General features: G+C 45.3%; 2 protein-coding genes across 7 annotated transcripts in view; one reads left to right on the top strand and one right to left on the bottom strand.

Annotated features, from left to right (window-relative positions):
- The window catches only part of PCGF3 (polycomb group ring finger 3), a 32,879-nt gene extending 29,649 nt beyond the window's left edge, over nucleotides 1–3,230 (top strand). Inside the window, exons 8-9 of the mRNA XM_021677657.1 lie at nucleotides 2,136–2,216; nucleotides 2,614–3,230. Of these exons, the coding sequence (XP_021533332.1) occupies nucleotides 2,136–2,216; nucleotides 2,614–2,661 (129 nt within the window). The 3' untranslated portion in view covers nucleotides 2,662–3,230. The remainder of the gene's footprint in view (nucleotides 1–2,135; nucleotides 2,217–2,613) is intronic.
- The window catches only part of GAK (cyclin G associated kinase), a 364,833-nt gene that overhangs the window by 232,568 nt on the left and 113,022 nt on the right, over nucleotides 1–19,243 (bottom strand). The gene's annotated exons all lie outside the window — the stretch shown is intronic.

Here is a 19,243-nt window from a genome sequence, read left to right as displayed (position 1 = left end):
GGATGGAAAGACAGATGGACAGATAGAAGGATGGATGGATGGACAGAAAGATGAACAAAACGGACAACAATCCACACGATGGAGTGTTATTCAGCCTTAAACAGGGAGGACGTGCTGATACCTGCCACCACCTGGGTGACCCCTGAGGACACTGGGCTCAGTGACATGAGCCAGCCACAAAGGGCAACACTGGATGGTCCCACTTCCGTGAGTCCCCAGAGGAGTCAGATCATAGCGACAGAAAGGGGATGGTGGGTGTCGGGGGGCTGGGGACGGGGAGAGATGGGGAGCTGGTGTTTCTTGGGGGCAGTTTGGGAAGATGAACAAGTTCTGGAGGTGGAGGGTGGGGATGGTTGCACAACAGTGTGAACGTGCTTCCTGCCACTGACTGGACACTTAAAAATGGTTAGAATGGTACATTTTATGTGTATTTTACCACGTTTAAAAAAAACAAAAACAAAAAGAAATGAACTGTTGATACACACGAAGAGAGGCAGAAGGAGGTCTGAGATGCAGAACTAGTGGAAAGCTGTGAGGACAGAAGAGGCCGGAGGGATGGGCCTACGGGCTTTCAGGCAGGACTCTGATCGGTTAAGTTGAGGGTGTGGTTTCAGGGCAGCTGGTGTGTTTGGTGGGGCTGCTAGGGGAGCAGGGCTCGGGGCTGTGCACTGGGTAGACAGCCTCTGGGGACAGGCTCCTGTGGCCACTGCCTGTGCATAGTGGAAGGTGAACCAAGAGGTCAGGGCCCCAAGTCAAGGTTGGGGTCCGTGGCGTGTGCTGCCATTTGGAGCCCAGGGTCAAGGTGAGGTCATCCAGAGGGTCGGCGTGGGTGAGGGTGAGGGGCCTGCCTGGGGGAGGTGGGGTTCGGTGTCAGGCAGTCTTCTTGGAGCCAGCCCCACGTGGCCCCTTGTGTGCCCCGCTGCCCAGCCCTCCTACAGATGCAGGGGCCTCTTCCCCTTGTCCTGAGGGAGAAGTTTAAAAGACCATCTGAGTCAGCATCATTTGTCATCAGGGAAAAGGATTAAACAATGAGATACCACTCCAGAACGGCCAAAATGCAGACCTCTGACCACCACATGCTGGTGAGGATGCGGAGCAACAGGAACTCCCGTCCACAGCTGGTGGGAGACAACTTGGCAGTTTCTTCCAAAACTAAATACAGTCTCACCGTGCGGTCCAGCAGTCCTGCTCCGTGGTGTTCACCCGCATTAACTGAAACCTCACGTCCACACCAAAACCGGCGCACGCATGTTTATAGCAGCTTCATTCACGGTCGCCAAAACCCGGAAACAACCAAGACGTCCTTCGGTGTGTGAGTGGATAAGTTAACCGTGCCGCACCCAGACAATGGACCATCACTCATGCTCACGAGAAACGAGCGCCCAAGCCGTGAAACGACACGGAGGGCCCTTAAATGCACATGACTGAGGGAAAGACGCAATAGGATTCCAGCCGTGGGACATCCCGGAAAAGGCAGAACCACAGGGACAGCACCCAGATCGGCGGCGTCAGGGGTTGGGGGCAGGAGGGGCAGCAGGGGCAGCAACTCTGGGTGGTGCTGCGGTGGTAGGCACCTGTCCTGATGCCCGTGCCAAACCCCCAGAATGTGCACCACCGGGGGGGCCCTGCGGCCATCTGTGGACTCGGGTGAGGATGACGTGTGCATGGAGGCCCGTCCGCCGTCACATGTCCCATCCGGTGCGGATGTGGGTGGTGGGGGGACGGGGGCGCCCGGGAGATCTCTCTCTGAACCCCCCTCTCAATGTTGCTCTTACCCTCAAACTGCCCTAAAAATAGTCTTTTTAAAAAAGAAAGGAAAAAGACCATCTGAAGAACCCATTTCCTTTTTCCACTGAGGTAAGAGGGACAAACTTGGCCAAGAGTGGACTGAGGTGGGGAGACGGTTGCAGTGTGGTGACCGCAGCCGAGGGCCCTGGGGGGGCGGGGCATGGTGGGTGTGGACCCCTCAGGCCTCAGGTGGGTTGGGGCGGGGCCTTCCGAGCACTCCCCACCTGGGCCGCCTGGAAACGGGACACGTCACCACGGGCGACTGACGTAGCTGGCACAGCCCGGAGGCCAGGGGTGCCGAGCGCCATGCCCTTGGCGCCCTGACGGAACCCTCCTTCTCCCGCCAGCTGGACATTTTATGCAACGAGGAAATCCTGGGCAAGGACCACACGCTCAAATTTGTGGTTGTCACGAGATGGAGATTCAAGGTAAGACTTTGTGAAGGTTGGATTGTTTGATTGTCAGAGTCGGTTACAAATGGCAACTACTTGTCTGTGCATATTTTCAACCGAGAGCTTAGAAGTACCTGTTACGGGCCTGTTGAGAAAGGCAGTCATTCTGCAATGATCAGTGCCCCAGCCACACGGGGCCCTTGGGTGAGCACTGCCCTTCCTGGCCAAGGTGACCCCCCCTTGCAGGACGCAGATGGCAGGACCCCGAGTCCCCGAGTGCTTGAGCGGCAGCCCGGAGAAGGGGGTGAAAGCCGACGGGACCGGGTGGGGCAGCAGGTGTGCGCAGGCCCCGGGGCACCCGGGCCCCAGGGAGGGCGGCCGTCCGCTCGGCCGGCGGTCGTGACGGGCGCCGTGCTCTGCCTTTGTCTTACAGAAGGCCCCGCTCCTGCTGCACTACAGACCCAAGATGGACCTGCTCTGAGCTCGGCCCCGGGCCAGGCCCCGCTGCCCCGCCGAGTCACCTGCAGTGTCGTGGGGACCAGATTTCTGAATAGAGAGTATTTATAACTTTTGTATGAGAGAATTCACACTCAGCAAGACACTACCAGCACCACGGTTACAAGACGACGAGACACTTCACAGTCTCAGCGGCCGAAGGGCGCCCCTCACAGACCAGATGGTAAACAGAGTGGCCACACGGCCTGTGCTTGCTCTCCAGGCCTTGAAGATCTGGTCCTTTCCGTTTCGTTTCTGAATTAGGGTTCACGATAAGCCTCAAAAATACTTGTACGTTTACTGAACCCTTCCTAAGTTATTGAAAAATATCTCTTCATGGTGAATGACAATATTTATGTTGCCTTTAGCTTCCTGAAGACTTAGAAGGTATATAAAGGGTTAATTTAAAAGCATTCCATTAATACTATGAGTTAGCCACAGTATTTACTTTTCCACGTTGGGAACCATGAAAAGCCGGCAGCTCCCCTGCCTCGGCCCCTGCCTGGCCCCTACTCTGGGCTCCGAGGCTGCACTGGGGCCAGTGGCCCTGAGGCGAGGGAGGGGCTCCCCCCCCCCCCCCCCACTGCTCCCCAGACGCGGCCCGGGGCTCCGCAGGGTAGACCAGAGGTGGCTTGGCCGGCTTAATGCTGGCTTGCAGCGCCATTCATGTTCTTAAACATTACTGGTATGAAATAGGGCTCTGATGGCAGGGCTGCCACTTAAATTCCCTACTTAATTCTTTCCCATGTTCATCGTGCTGAAGAGAGGGGGTGGCATTGTCTGGGGGTTTTCCTGAGAAGGCACCGATTGTCGGAGGAGGGCAGGTGCCCCGGGCGTGCAGACTGCGGCTCCCAGCACGGCTGCCCACGCCCTGCCGTGGGCAGCTCTGCCCTGCGTCTGCCGCCCACGCCTGAGGCCGCTGTCAGGGGGAGGCGCACCCTGCCCGGAGCAGAGGAAGCTGCTGGTTGCATTTTCAGTTCCTTAATGACCTGAAATGCCAGTCGCAGGCAGCACACTCTTTGTTCACCCCTTTCTCCTCCCACATGTTAATATTTTTGTGGAATTAGTGAATAAACTCTGCCAGCACATAAGTATTAGTCCCTTTAAAAGAGTAACTCGGAATGTGTAAAGGCAGGAGGAGAAAGCAGCCGTTCTCTGGGGCCGTGAAAGTGTTGTCCTGGGGTTCTGTGTCCGTCCTTGTCCTCTCCATCCGCACCGTCCGTTTGTCCATGAGCTCTGGGTTCCTCCCCCTTCTCAGTCACCCCCCAGGTGGCCGCCAGCACCGGTGTCCGTGACCGCCCACCTCCTCTGTTCATGGAGTATGTCACCGTCCTGACTAGGATTTCTTCTCACACTTGCTTTGAAAGTTATGGTTGGGTTTCTTCTGCTTCCTCTTCCATATACGTAAGACCTAATCTTGGTGACAAGAAAACCATTCAAATTAATTGAATCCGAGTGACTCTAATGTAAGGCCTTTTAGAAACCTAAAAACAAGTTCTGTTAGGAATTGGTCAACATTCACCTCTCACTGAAGCCCATTAACTCCCAGTACTGTTTGCCGTGTTCGGTTCGCTAAGCTTGCTATTCATCCAAATCATGTCTTAGAGTTACTCCACAGGTTTAATGAGTAGATGTGTATGAGTAAATATTACCTGTCTACCTCAGCATACACATTACTGCTGCTGCGCTCTGCAACTGCAGGTGCAGTGCGGTTTTAGGTGTAGCGTTGGAACTTGGGTATTTTCCTGGGTGGTGGAGGAGGGGAGGGTTCAACAGTGTAAGCATCCAAATTCAAACAAAATCAGCTCACAGTTCAGATTAGACTGAGTATCGCTGTAATAATCTCATAATATATATTTGTAACTTTGTAGCTATCTTTGAAATCACTTGAATTTGCTATGGTGCTAAGTGGACGCGTTTCGATACACAGAGAGGTGGAGATAGTCGGAGCCTGGCTAACACCACCGGCTGGCTGCTGACCCTCCTGTGACCCCCTTTTGTAATCGTGTTAACCTGACAAAACCTCAGCAGCAGACGTACCTATTTTTCTAAGATTCCTCATGCAGACTGTCTTCACTGCAGGACGGCCCCGGGGACCCCCTGCCCCTCGGCTGACAGGAGCCCAGAGCCTGTGTCCCAGGGCAGCTTCCCTGGTCCCTTCCCCACTGGCACGCTTTCATTTCACTTCAAAAGGCTGAGTTTCATTTTTTCCAGCATGAAAGCCAGGATCAGTTTCTTTCTTAACAGACGGAGTTCCTGTGACGTGGTTTTCACGACTGTTTACGCTGGTAACACAAGTCCTGTTCAGTTACCTTCCTGCATCACCGTCACCGTGGTGGGACCTGCTGCCCAGCACGCGGTCTCACTAAATGCAGTTTTCATGAAGATAGAAAATTCAGATAGAATATATAATATTGAATTTAAGATTTGGGGGGTTAAAAAAAGAAAACTTAACTTTATAAAATTATTTATTCTATTTTAAGCCTTCTATCATATTTTCCCATCCAATTGTTTGGTTTCCGTGGTCCAGCTTTATTTACAGGCATATAAAATGAAATTGTGACATGTTTTGCAAGCTTCTTCTTTTTACTTTGAGTAGCTTTTAATTTGTACGTTTTTGTTTTATATAGATGAAGAGCATTGTTTATGCTTTTGTGCAATAGGTTCCAAGATGCATTTATTAGACATCTGTTTAAATTGTAATGTCGCATCTCTTCTGCTAAATCGAAAGGGAATGTTGGTGGAATTTCAAAATATGTACATTCAGCTATTTGGTTTTCTCTTTTCCCTGTTGTTATAAGAATGCTGTTTGGGGATGTGTGTGTGTGTGTGTGTGTGCGTGTGTGTGCCCTGCGTGAGAATATTTTAGGGTGCGTGACCGGGCAGGCAGCCGTGAAGTGGTGAAGTGGTGTGTGGCCGCCCTGGGTCTCCTGTTTCAGACCCTGCGCGCTCACAGCCCTGGATGCACCACCGTGTGTCGACCACGCCTGGGACGGCCCTACACCGCCCCCCCCCCCCACCGGCGGCGAGCCCTCTCGGGCGTGCAGATCTGATGACTCCTTGTGGTGAGATCTTGAGAAATCCATTTCATTTTCTCCTCAGAGCACACAGGAGGGCATTTTACAGCAATTTAAAATGTGTTATTGGATTGAATGTTCTAGGAACGAGCCAGCTGATTTCCACTTTATACGTGAATATTAGATACGTTCTCAAGACGTTGAAAGTAAACAGCGCAGGTAGCTAAATCAGAACAAATCCAGTTTCTCTGTTTCCTCAGGAAATCATTCACAGTCCACCACATCACGTGGGACCCTAGCCTGATGAGCCAGTGTGTTCGTTTGCCTTGGTATTTAAACAAACTGGGTAATTGGGATGAGTAGATTAGAAAACCATTATTCACACTAGTCATAATCTTCACGAAGATTCTGTCCCTGCCAGCCGCCAGCCCACCAAGGAGGCTCTGCCCAGGTAACCACCCCCACCCCCGCCTGCGTCGCGTGGTTCACCACGTCCGTGAGCATGTCTGAAGGATGGACTGAAGTTTGAGTGTCCCCTAAAATGTGTGTAGCGTTAGTGTAAATGTCTATTCTGACAACTTAATTGGGTCTAAGAAAACCATTTTTCCTCAAATGATGTAGGGTCCAGGGGTGTGAGCCGCCATTAGCCTGATCGTCACACGTGTCGCGGTTTATTGAGATGACAACGCAGATACATATTTTTGACTGTTTAATTTGAAAGTTTACATTTTTTATGCTTTGTGTTGGTGTGTAATTTTTGTACTATTGGTGGCTAGTTTTTGTCTGAAATCTTTCTTGGAATATTGCTTAAATGTTTTGATTTTATGATAGTGAAGCTTGTACTCAGTGTTTTGCCAATTAATATTATATGCTTGTAATAAAAGCAAAAGAAAAACTTACCTAAAATTCTTTAAATTCTTTAAAACTTATAATCTAAAATATTTCATTTTGGGGGGTTTTTTTTAGGTTTTTTTGTATATAATGTAAAGTACTTGTGAGAGCATAAGATAGTGTAATGGAAAATACCACACCCCACACACCGTTCTCTGCTTCACCCTGTCCTGAGCCTGCACACGTTAACTAGCTTATCATTCTACTCCACGCGGCCCTCGGATCTGCACAACTTCAGTGAGTCTGGTTCGGTGTTTGGTGCCAAAGGTGTGGCGGGAATATGTGTAACGTCCGCGCCACTCATCTGTTGGCTTGGAGGGAGAACTCACTTTGGTTTAGAGCTCCATGTGCCAATGAAAATACTGTTAGAAAAAGAACCTGCTAGTCCCTGTGGAGGGTGGACTGACATATTTCACTTCCCTGTTAGGATATTAGCCGGGGTTCTCTAGAGGGCAGAAGCGGCAAAAGATACATGCATATACCTATCTGTGTATGTTGTCATGAGCACGCTAAGGAGCACACGCGGGCTGTGCTTTCCCAAAACATCAGCTTTATTCAGTTGTAAAGCAAGGTAAAAGCAGGTTTAGGATTCCAAACTCAATGACATTTCACTACACATTTTATTTGGCTTCATATACTTCACACAAACCAGAGTACATTAAAGAAAAAATCACACAACAAACAAGATGCAAGGGGATAAGATGTTAACAAACCAAGCGCAAAGTCAGCCTGTGAGCGAGCAGTTGGGATGAAGACTTGGTCCAGTGCAGGTCAGCTCTCTGTGCATAAAGTGCTTATTATGTCCAGGCCGGGGCGGGGGGCGGGGTGCTCTGCCCTGTTCAGAGGTTTTGGTGGCGGTCGCCTTTCTGATACAGTCAGACATGAAAGGGTCATCATCTGGAGAGTCGACACTTGCTGCAGAAGTTTGCCAGTTCACGCAAATCTGTGCCTTCAGTTTTCAATGATGGTGAAGAGAGCAACTGAACCTATATAGGTTTGCATGCGGAACATAAGGTTTTCTATCTCTAGAAGTAGAACTGCTGGATCATATGCTGAGTGTACATTTAACTTTATGAGAAGCTGCCCTCGTTTGCATTTCTGACAGCAAGGTATCAGACACCCTTGAACGGTCAGTGTCCTCCCTGATTTTAGCCACTTTATAGGCGTGCAGGAGGATCTCACTGTGGTTTGAGTTTGCATTTCCCTGGTGGCTGTTGATCTCATTTGCATGTCTCATCTCATTTGCATGTCTGCCATTATATCATCTATGATGCATCTCTTGCCCACTTTTTTTTTTTTTAAGATTTTATTTATTTATTTGAGAGAGAGAATGAGATAGAGCATGAGAGGGGGGAGGGTCAGAGGGAGAAGGAGACTCCCTGCCGAGCGGGGAGCCCGATGTGGGACTCGATCCCGGGACTCCAGGATCATGACCTGAGCCGAAGGCAGTCGCTCAACCGACTGAGCCACCCAGGCGCCCTCTTGCCCACTTTTTAATTGAGGTTTTTTTTTTTTTTCTCATTTTTGAGTTTTGACAGTTCTTTATATATCCCAGATACAAGTCCTAAGTTGGATATGTGGTTTGTAAGAATTTCTCCCAGTCTTTAGCTTGTGTTTTCATTCTCTGGACACTGTCTTTGGCAGGGCAAATGTTTTTCATTTTGATGAGGTCCAATTTGTCAATATTTTTCTTTTATGGATTATTTCATGGATTATGCTTTTGGTGTCATTTCCAAACTCTGCTTGATGCCAGGTCATGAATATATTTTTCTGTTTTCTTGCAAACATTTTATACTTTTATTCCTATTTATATGTGATCCAGTTTGAGTTAGTTGGAAGCATAACAGGTGTATGTCACAGTTCAGTTTTTTTGCATATGATGAGTAATCACCCTATTACCATTTGTTGAAAAGACTGTCCTTTCTCCACTGGATTGCTTTTGCAAGTTTTCAAAGATCAGTTGACCATATGTATTTGGGTCTATTCCTGGACTCTATTCTGATCATTCGCCTGTGGTCTTGTCCCTTGGCCAACACCACACTGTCTTGATTGTTGTTGCTTTGGGAAAGCATTAAAATTGGGTAGTCTGATTCATCCACCTTTGTTCTTCTTTATAAAAAATTACTTGAGCTATCCTAGCTCCATTACCCTTTCATAAAAATTTTAGAATCATTTTATCCGTATCTGTGAAAATGTCCTACCGAGATTTTTGGAATTATGTTAATTCTATAGATCAGTTTGGGGGAGATTGATATGCCATGTTGAGTCTTCCCATTCATGTGTATGTTAAATCACTCTATTTATGTAGGTCTTTTTAAATTTTTTATCAGCATTTTATAGTTTTCAGCATATGGATCCTATACATGTTTGGTTAGATTTAGACCTAAGTCTTTTGGGTTGCCTTTTTATCTATCACTCTTTCTTCCTTCCTTCCTCCCTCCCTCCCTTCCTTTCCTAACATTTTTAAATTTTTAATTCAAATAATTATGTATAATGTATTATTGGTTTCAGAGGTAGAGGTCAGTGATCATCAGTCTTATATAACACCCAGTGCTCATTACATCACATGCCCTCCTTAATGTCCATCACCCAGTTACCCCATCCCCCCACCCCCCTCCCCTCCAGCAACCCTGTTTGTTTCCTATGACTAAGAGTCTCTTATGGTTTGTCTCCCTCTCTGGTTTCGTCTTGTTTTATTTTTCCTCTCCTCCCCTATAATCCTCTGTTTTATTTCTTAAATTCTACATGTCAGTGAGATCATATGATAATTGTCTTGCTCTGACTGACTTATTTCATTTAGCATAATACCTCTAGTTCCATCCACGTCATTGCAAATGGCAAGATTTCATTTTTTATGGCTGCATAATATTACATTTTACACACACACACACACACACACCCCACATCTTCTTTATCCATTCACCTGTCGATGGACATCTGGGCTCTTTCCAGAGTTTGGCTATTGTGGACATTGCTGCTATAAACATCGGGGTGCACGTACCCCTTCGGATCACTACGTTTGTATCTTTGGGGTAAATACCCAGTAGTGCAATTGCTGGGTCGTAGGGTAGCTCTATTTTCAACTTTTTGAGGAACTTCTATACTGTTTTCCAGAGTGGCTGCACCAGCTTGCATTCCCACCAACAATGTAAGAGGGTTCCCCTTTCTCCACATCCTCACCAACATCTGTCATTCCCTGACTTGTTAATTTTAGCCATTCTGACTGGTGTGAGGTGGTATCTCATTGAGGTTTTGATTTGGATTTCCCTGATGCCGAGTGATGTTGAGCACTCTTTCATGTGTCTGTTGGCCATTTGGATGTCTTCTTTGGAGAAATGTCTGTTCATGTCTTCTGCCCATTTCTTGATTGAATTATTTGTTCCTCGGGTGTTGAGTTTGATAAGTTCTTTAAAGATTTTGAATACTAGCCCTCTATGTGATAAAACATTTGCAAATATATTCTCCCATTCTGTCGGTTGTCTTTTGGTTTTGTCCACTGTTCCGTTTGCTGTGCAAAAGTTTTTCCACTTGATGAAGTCCCAATAGTTCATTTTTGCCTTTGTTTCCCTTGCCTTTGGAGACGTGTCTAGCAAGAGGTTGCTGCCTGTATTCTCCTCTAGGATTTTGATGGATTCCTATCTCACATTGAGGTCTTTCTTCCATTTCAAGTTTATCTTTGTGTGTGGTGTAAGGAAATGGTCCAGTTTCATTCTTCTGCATGTGGCTGTCCAGTTTTCCCAACACCATTTGTTGAAGAGACTGTCTTTTTGCCATTGGACATTCCTTCCTGCTTTGACGAAGATTAGTTGACCGTTAGAGTTGAGGGCCCATTTCTGGGCTCTCTATTCTGTTCCATTGATCGATGTGTCTGTTTTTGTGGCAGTACCATACTGTCTTGACGATGACAGCTTTGTAATAGAGCTGGAAGTCCGGAATTGTGATGCCGCCAGCTTTGCTTTTCTTTTTCAACATTCCTCTGGCTATTTGGGGTCTTTCCTGGTTCCATACAAATTTTAGGATTACTTGTTCCAGCTCTGTGAAGAATGTCAGTGGTATTTTGGTAGGGATTGCATTGAATGTGTAGATTGCTCTAGGTATCATAGACGTTTTAACAATATTTTTTCTTCCAATCCATGAGCATGGAATGTTTTTCCATTTCTTTGTGTCTTCCTCAATTTCTCTCATGAGTTTTCCATAGTTTTCTGAGTACAGATCCTTTGCCTCCTTGGTTAGGTTTATTCCTAGGTATCTTATGGTTTTGGGTGCAATTGTAAGCTGGATCAACTCCTTAATTTCTCTTAGTTCTGTCTCATTGTTAGTGTACAGAAATGCAATGATTTCTGTGCATGGGTTTTATATCCTGCCACTTTGCTAAATTCCTGTATGAGTTCTAGCAGTTTTGGGGTAGAGACTTTTGTGTTTTCCACATAGAGTATCATGTAATCTGTGAAGAGTGAGAGTATGACTTCTGCTTTGCCAATTTGGATGCCTTTTCTTTCTTTTTGTTGTCTTATTGCTGAGGCTAGGACTTCCAGTACTATTTTGAACAACAGTGGTGATAGTGGACATCCCTGCCATGTTCCTGACCTTAGGGGAAAGGCTCTCAGTTTTTCCCCATTGAGAATGATATTCGCTGTGGGGTTTTCATATATGGCTTTTGTGATATTGAGGTATGTACCCTCTATCCCTACACTGTGGAGAGTTTTAATCAAGAAAGGATGCTGTACTTTGTCAAATGCTTTTTCTGCATCGAGAGGATCATATGGTTCTCGTCCTTTCTTTTATTTATGTAACATATCACACTGATTCATTTGCGGGTGTTGAACCCCCCTTGGTGGGAATAAATGGGAATAAGTGGGAATAAATCCCACTTGGTTGTGGTGAATAATCCTTTTAATGTACTGTTGGATCCTATTGGCTAGTATTTTGGTGAGAATTTTTGCATCCATGTTCATCAGGGATATTGGTCTGTAATTCTCTTTTGTGGTGCGGTCTTTGGTTTTGGGATCAAGGTAATGCTGGCCTCATAGAAAGAGTTTGGATGTTTTCCTTCTAATTTTTGAAACAGCTTCAGAAAAATAGATATTAATTCTTCTTTAAATGTTTGGTAGAATTCCCCTGGGAAGCCATCTGGCCCTGGGCTCTTGTTTGTTGGGAGATTTTGATGACTGCTTCAATTTCCTTAGTGGTTATAGGTCTGTTCAGGTTTTCTATTTCTTCCTGTTTCAGCTTTGGTAGTTTATATGTCTCTAGGAATGCATCCATTTCTTCCAGATTGCCTAATTTGTTGGCATATGGTTGCTCATAATATGTTCTTATAATTGTTTATATTTCTTTGGTGTTGGTTGTGATCTCTCCTCTTTCATTCATGATTTTATTTATTTGGGTCCTTTCTCTTTTCTTTTTGATAAGTCTGGCTAGCGGTTTAACAATATTATTAATTCTTTCAAAGAACCTTCTCCTAGTTTCATTGATCTGTTCCACTGCTCTTTTGGTTTCTATTTCATTGATTTCTGCTCTGATCTTTATTATTTCTCTTCTCCTGCTGGGTTTAGGCTTTATTTGCTATTCTTTATTCAGCTCTTTTAGGTGTAAGGTTAGGTTGTGTATTTGAGACCTTTCTTGTTTCTTGAGAAAGGCTTGTATTGCTATATACTTCCCTCTTAGGACCTCCTTTGCTGCATCCCAAAGATTTTGAATAGTTGTGTTTTCATTTTCACTTGTTTCCATGAATTTTTTAAATTCTTCTTTAATTTCCTGGTTGACCCATTCGTTCTTTAGCAGGATGTTCTTTAGCCTCCATGTATTTGAGTTCTTTCCAACTTTCCTCTTGTGATTGAGTTCCAGTTTCAAAGCTTTCCTTCTTTCTTTCTTTCTTGGAGGCTATTGTGTTCAATTTCTGTTTCCAACTTTGTATTGCTTTTTATTGCTTGTATATAGTAATAAGATTGATTTTTGTGTGTTATCCTGTGACCTAGGTCACATTTAACATGGGATAAAATGTGTTGTCATTGTTTTAGAATAGTCTGGGATTTTCTACATAGATAATCATGTAGTCTGTATACCTCCCTTTCCAATATATAATTTTTATTTCTTTTTCTTGCCCTTTGCACTGGCTAAGACTTCCAACATTGAACAGGTGTGGTGAGAGAGGACATTTTTACCTTGTTTCTGATCTTAGGGGGAAAGCATTCAGCATTTCACCATTAAGTATTACACAATTACATAATTCTATACACTAAAACTCATAGAACGGTACACTAAAAAAAAAGTCTTGGTGTATAATAATTTTTTTACAAAAAATTTTTAAAATACAACAAGTACCAGCAATGAACAATTGGAATTTGAAATAAAAGACACAATACTATGTACATTAGTACCAAAAAGAAATGAAATACATAGGTATAAATCTAATAAAATATATATAAGATCTATATGAGGAAACTATAAAACTCTGAAGAAATAAATCAAAGAAGCTCTAAATAAATGGAGAGATATTCCATGTTCATGAATAGGAAGACTCGGGGTGCCTGGGTCACTCAGTCGGTTAAGCACCTGCCTTCGGCTCAGGTCATGACCCCTGGGTCATGGGATTGAGCCCTGCTTCAGGCTCCCTGCTCAGTGGGGAGCCTGCTTCTCCCTCTCCCTCTCCCTCTCCCTCTGCTGCTCCCCCTGCTTGTTCTCTCTCTCTCTCTTTCTCTGTCAAATAAATAAATAAAATCTTTAAAAAAAATGAATAGGAAGACTCGATATTGTCAGGATGTCAGTTCTTCCCAACTAGATCTATAGATTCCATGTAATCCCAATTAAAATTCCAGCAAGTTCTCTTGTGGATATTGACAAATTGATTCTGAGGTTTATATGGAGAGGCAAAAGACCCAGAATAGCCAATACAATATTGAAGAAGAACAAAGTTGGAGGACCAACACTATCCAACTTCAAGACTCACTATAAAGTTACAGTAATCAACACAGTGCAGTATTGGTGAAAGAACAGACAGATGCATCAATGGAACAGAACAGAGAGCCCAGAAATAGACCCACACGATTTTGTCAATGATCTTTGACAAAGGAGCAAAGACAATACAATGGAGAAAAGATAGTCTCTGTAACAAATGATGCTAGAACAATGGAAATCCACATGCAAAAAAAAATGAACCTAGACACAGACCTTACACCCTTCACAGAAATTAACCTCACATGGATCATAGGCCTAAATGTAAAATGCAAAACTATAAACTTCCTAACAAGTAACAGAGAAGAAGATCTAGATGACCTTGAATTTCACAGTGACTTCTTAGATAACAATACCAAAAACATGAAAGAAAAAATTGGTAAGTTGGACCTCGTTAAAATTCAAAACTTCTGCTCTGTGAAAGACACTGTTAAGAGAATAACACAAGCCTCAGGATGGGATAAAATATTTGCAAAAGACACATCTAGTAAAGGACTATTATCCAAAACTTACAAACACTTAAAAGTCAACAATAAGAGGGGCTCCTGGGTGGCTCAGTGAGTGAAGCGTCTGCCTTCAGCTCAGGTCATGATCTCGGGGTCCTGGGATTGAGCCCTGCATTGGGCTCCTTGCTCAGCGGGGAGGCTGCTTGTCTCCCTCTCCCTGTGCCCCTCCTGGCTGTGCTCTCTCTCTCTCTGTAAAATAAATAAATAAAATCTTTTAAAAAAAAGGCAACAATAAGAAAAACAACTCAATTAAAAGGGCAAAAGACCCGAACAGACACCTCACCAAAGAAGATACACAGTTAGCAAATAGCATGTGAAAACATGCTAAAAATCATGTCATTTGAGGACTGCAAATTAAAATAATCATGAGACATCTATCTGAATGACCAAAACCTGGAGTACTGACAACTTCAAGAGCTAGCATAGCCACAAGACACTCACCACTGATGTGGGCCAGCATGGACGTGGAGCCACGGGGACACGCACCACTGCTGCGGGCCAGCGTGGACGTGGAGCCATGGGGACACGCACCACTGCTGCGGGCCAGCGTGGACGTGGAGCCACGGGGACACTCACCACTGCTTTTGGAAAGGAAGCTGGTGTAGCCCTCTTGGAAGATGGTTAGGTGGTTTTTTACGGAACTAAACACACTCTTACCACATGATCCAGCAGTCCCACTCCTTGGTATTTACCCAAATGAGTTAAAAACTTACATCCAGGGGCGCCTGGCTGGCTCAGTCAGTAGAGCATGCGACTCTTGATCTCAGGGTCGTGAGTTCAAGTCCCATGTTAGGCGTAGAGCTTACTTGAAAAATAAAAAGAAATAAAATATACATCCACACAAAGTTTTCACAAATATTTATAACAGCTTTATTTGTAATTACCAAAACCTTAAAACAACGAAGATGTTTTTCAGTAGGTGAATGGATAATAAATTTGGTCCATCCAGGCAATGGAATACTATTGAGCACTAAAAAGAAATGAGCTGTCAAGCCAGGTAAAGATATGCAGGAAACGTAGATGCAAATTACCAAGTGAAAGAAACCAGCTGAAAAGGCTACATATATTCCAGTTATATGAAATTCTAAAAAAGGCAAAACTATGGATACAGTAAAAAATCCATGCTTGGAGGGATTTGGAAGGAGGAAGAATCTGTGGATCACAGGCAGTAAAATATTCTCTATGATACCTTTATGTATTCTGTGGATCCATGTCACTGTACATTTGTCAAAACCTACAGAATGTACAACACAAAAAATTAAACCTAAACTATATAGATTTTAGTTAATAACAATACATCAATATTGGCTCACAATTGTAACAAATGTATCACACTAATGCAAGATGTTAACAATGAGGGAAACGAGGGGGATCTATGAGAATTCTCTGTACTTTCCACTCAGTTTTTCTGTAAACCTACACCTGCTCAGAAGAATAAAGTCTATTAACTAAAAAAAAAAAAAAAAAAAAAAAAACTTTCGGGTGCCTGGGTGGCTCAGTCAGTTAAGTGTCTGCCTTTGGCTCAAGTCATGATCCTGGAGTCCCAGGATCAAGTCCCGAGTTGGACTCCCCACTCAGTGAGGAGTCTACTTCTCCTTCTGACCCTCCCTGCTCTGGTGCTCTCTCTCTCATAAATACATAAAAATCTTTAAGAAGGAAATTCTAAAAAAAGACAATGGACTCCTCAAAGGAAGATATACAGTGGCCAACAAGCACATGAAAAAGTACTCACCATTCATCCTCAGGGAATGCAAATTAAAGCCAAGATGATATACCAAACCCATGAGAATAACTAAAACTTTAAAGATTGTTATAGACTGAATGTCTGTGTCCCCCCAAAGTTCATATGTTGAGATCCTAGCCCCAAAGTGATGGTATTAGGAGGTGGGACTTGGGGTGATTGCATCATGAGCGGGATTATAAACGGGGCTCCCCGAGAGCCCCCCTCCTCCGCCACTGAGGACACAGAAGATGTCACCTGTGAACCACAAAGAGGCTTTCACCAGGCACTGAATCGGCTGTCACCCTGATCTCAGACTTCCAGCCCCCAGAGCTGTGAGAAATAACGGTTTAAGCTGCAGCCTGTGGTGTTTTCACTAACGCGGCTTTAATGGACTGAGACCGCGACTAACAGCAAACGTGGATGAGAATACGCTGCTCATTCTACATATATTACTGGCACAACCGCTTTAGAAAACGGTTTTGCGGTTTCTTCCGAAGTTAGGCCTACGCCTACCCGTGACCCAGCAGTGCCCCCCATGGGTGTTCACCTAAGGGAAATGTCCATAAAAAGACTAGAGTAGCTTATTTTCACGACGGAACAGGATACGACCCAATGTTCATCAGCAAGAGGACAATTAAGGGGGGTACATCGGGGCGGTGTGACGCTACTCAGCTGTACAAGCCCGCACACCACCTCGGCCGTTAGGGCCTTGGGGCTGGGTGCACCGCCAGGCGACAGGTGTGGGAACCGGGGGCCACAATCTCCCCACTCACCAGGGGCAGCAGGTGATCCTTTCCAGTCCCATCCTGGGGACCTGCTTCCTCGGAAGCCACCCCAAAGGCGAGCTGGTGTCCAAGTCCATCACTTGGAGGTGGGAAGCGCAGACAGGGTTCAGGGATGGAAGGCAGACAGTGAGAAATGCAGCTGTGACTCCCAGGGCTGACCCAGCCCTCCCAGGAAGGCCCTGGTGTCCCGCCTGAACACAGTTTTGCAGGACAGTACAGCCAGGCAAAGCCACCCTGTGGATAAAGGTAGACACAAGCGCACTTTGTAATCACGCTGAACACAGACCACAAACATTGTCTGAGCCACGGAAATGACCCATCATCCCCTCTGCTGGCTGGCTGCAGTGGTGGCCGTGCTTGGCTGTCGTCAGTGTCCACCTGGCTCCAGGCCTCCCCTCCTGGATGAGGTGTGTCCAGATGCCCAGTTACGGACAGCGTCCTAATTCCTGACCGGCACCTGACCCCAAGCGAAGGCCTCTTCCTCAAGCCCTCCCCACAAACCGTCCAACGCAGCCCAAATCCCAGAAGCCCTTCCTCACTGAGATGCCCGTGGTTCCCATCAAGTGTGTCCCCTTTCGCCACTTGTTCAGCAACAGGGTGTTTCTAGTGGATTTTGACGAGAGTACATTGACACAAAAGAGGTGGTTTCTTGAACCAGCTGCATGAGGTTCGTTGCAGTGGACACAGGGTAAACACACTTCTTGGAATTGTTCCTCCTTTTTGTTCCAGGATGAAAACAGCTGGGTGGCTCCCCGCTCTGGTCCATCCTGGGGGGGCTGCTCCCTGGGACTTCGGGCTGTGCCACCGGCAGAACCGCCTTGGGGGAAAAGGGGTCAGGTGGACACCGGCAGCTGGAGGGTGAGAGCCAACAATCTGGGTCCCAGCTTGGCGTCTGCTCCAATCGCTTAGGTAACTGGATTTTTGGGACTTAGTGTTGCCACCTTTTTTGTACCTTCTCTTTGCTTCCTTTCCCCCTCCATTTCTATCCCTGGTAGATTAAGCGCGTTTCTCCACTTCTCTAAACGTCTACCAGTTTGTGAATTATATATGCTTATTTTATTTTATTCCTTCAGTGGTCACCCACAAGTCGTTTAACCAATTTATAATGACATACTGAAAACACAACAGTACATTTCAATGTGTTCTCTGTCCTACAGATAATTCACAAGTTTAATTTCCAAACATATGGGGGTTTCTAATTATCACTGTTGTTGGTCTCTAGACTGATTGCCCTGAGGCCAGACTACATGTTCTGTCTTATGCCAGTCCCATGAATTATGTTGGGACGTGCTTTCTGGCCTAATCAGCAGTTAATTTTTGTAAATATTTATGTGAACTTTAAAAGAATATGCATTTTTTCAGTTGAGTGCAGAGTTCTATATATGTTCAATTGGCCAAATTAGCTAATGGCATTGTTTAAATCCCCTGTGTCTTTTCCTGATTTTCATCTGCTTCCTTACTGAAGAGATGTGTTAAGTGCTTTATCCTTGAATCAGATCTTCTTGGGTTACATGTTCTTTTCCTCAGAACTTTGAATTTTATTGAATTCATGTTCTTACTATGTTGTTTCTTGAGTTATTTTTCTGCTAGGTTGGGCTCTTGGTCCATGTTTGCACTCAATATTTACTTGTTTGCTTGTTTCTCTATAGTGTGTCTATTTGGTTGCCTTGCTGGTTCTTTCCATTTTGCTTGTGCCAGGACAACCCCATCCAGAATACATTTCCACCTTAGATATAGCATGGAGAGGTTTTACACTCTTCCCACCATTTCTGAGAATGACTTACTTTTTCTTCCGCATTGGACTGCGATGGGGCTTCTGATGACCCTGCATGCCTCTGTGGCCTGAGAGTTTGGTAGGGGCTGGGCAGAGTTCAGGTGGGCCAGGTCAGTCAGTCTTACCTGTGCTTGGCTGAGATGATGTCAGGCAACCTGGCCGGGTTTACCCCACCCGGCAGGGCTGGGGCAGCAAGGCAGGCAATTCGCATCATCCCCAGGAGGACAGAGCTCTGGACCCCTCCTTCTCATTAGGAATCTGCTGGCTCTTCCCTGTTTCCCTGTAACCTGCCTCCATGCAGCAGCTCCCACCTTGCCTGTGGGGAAGCAGTGAGAATATTCAGGAGGAAGCCCAGGACTGACGTCTCCCACGTGGCTTTTCTGGTCTGCAGGCAGGTGAGCTGGTTAGGGGTTGAACCTGCACTTCCTTCTCTTCTGTGTCTTTCATTGGCTGCTAGTTTTGATGATGTTCGAATTGGATTCTGCCTTTTCCAGATTAATTTTTTAAGTAAACTTATAATTTTAAAAGTTTTAAATTTTAAAAGAAGTGTGAAGATAGTGCAGAGGGTTCCCATATTCCTGCACTCAATTTCGCCTGTTATTAACATCTTTCATGAGCATGGCACATTTGAACCAACACTATTACATTTTGTTAACTAAAGTTCATTCTTTATTCAGATTTCCTTAGGTTTTACTTGCTGTCCTTTTTCTGTTCCAAGATCTCATTGAGGATATCATATTTTTTAGGTGTCAAGTCTCCTTAGGCTCCTCTTGGCTGTGATATTTTCTCAGACATTCCTTGTGTTTTATGGCCTTGACACTTAAGGAGTGATGTCAGTTAATTTGTAGAACATCCTTCACCTGGGGTTAGTCTGATGTTTTTCTCATGGGTAGACTGAGACCTGGGGTTAGTCTGATG

The sequence above is a fragment of the Neomonachus schauinslandi genome, chromosome 2, assembly GCF_002201575.2.
Source record: "Neomonachus schauinslandi chromosome 2, ASM220157v2, whole genome shotgun sequence".
Taxonomy (NCBI): domain Eukaryota; kingdom Metazoa; phylum Chordata; class Mammalia; order Carnivora; family Phocidae; genus Neomonachus; species Neomonachus schauinslandi.
This window is presented reverse-complemented; position numbering and strand designations above follow the sequence as displayed.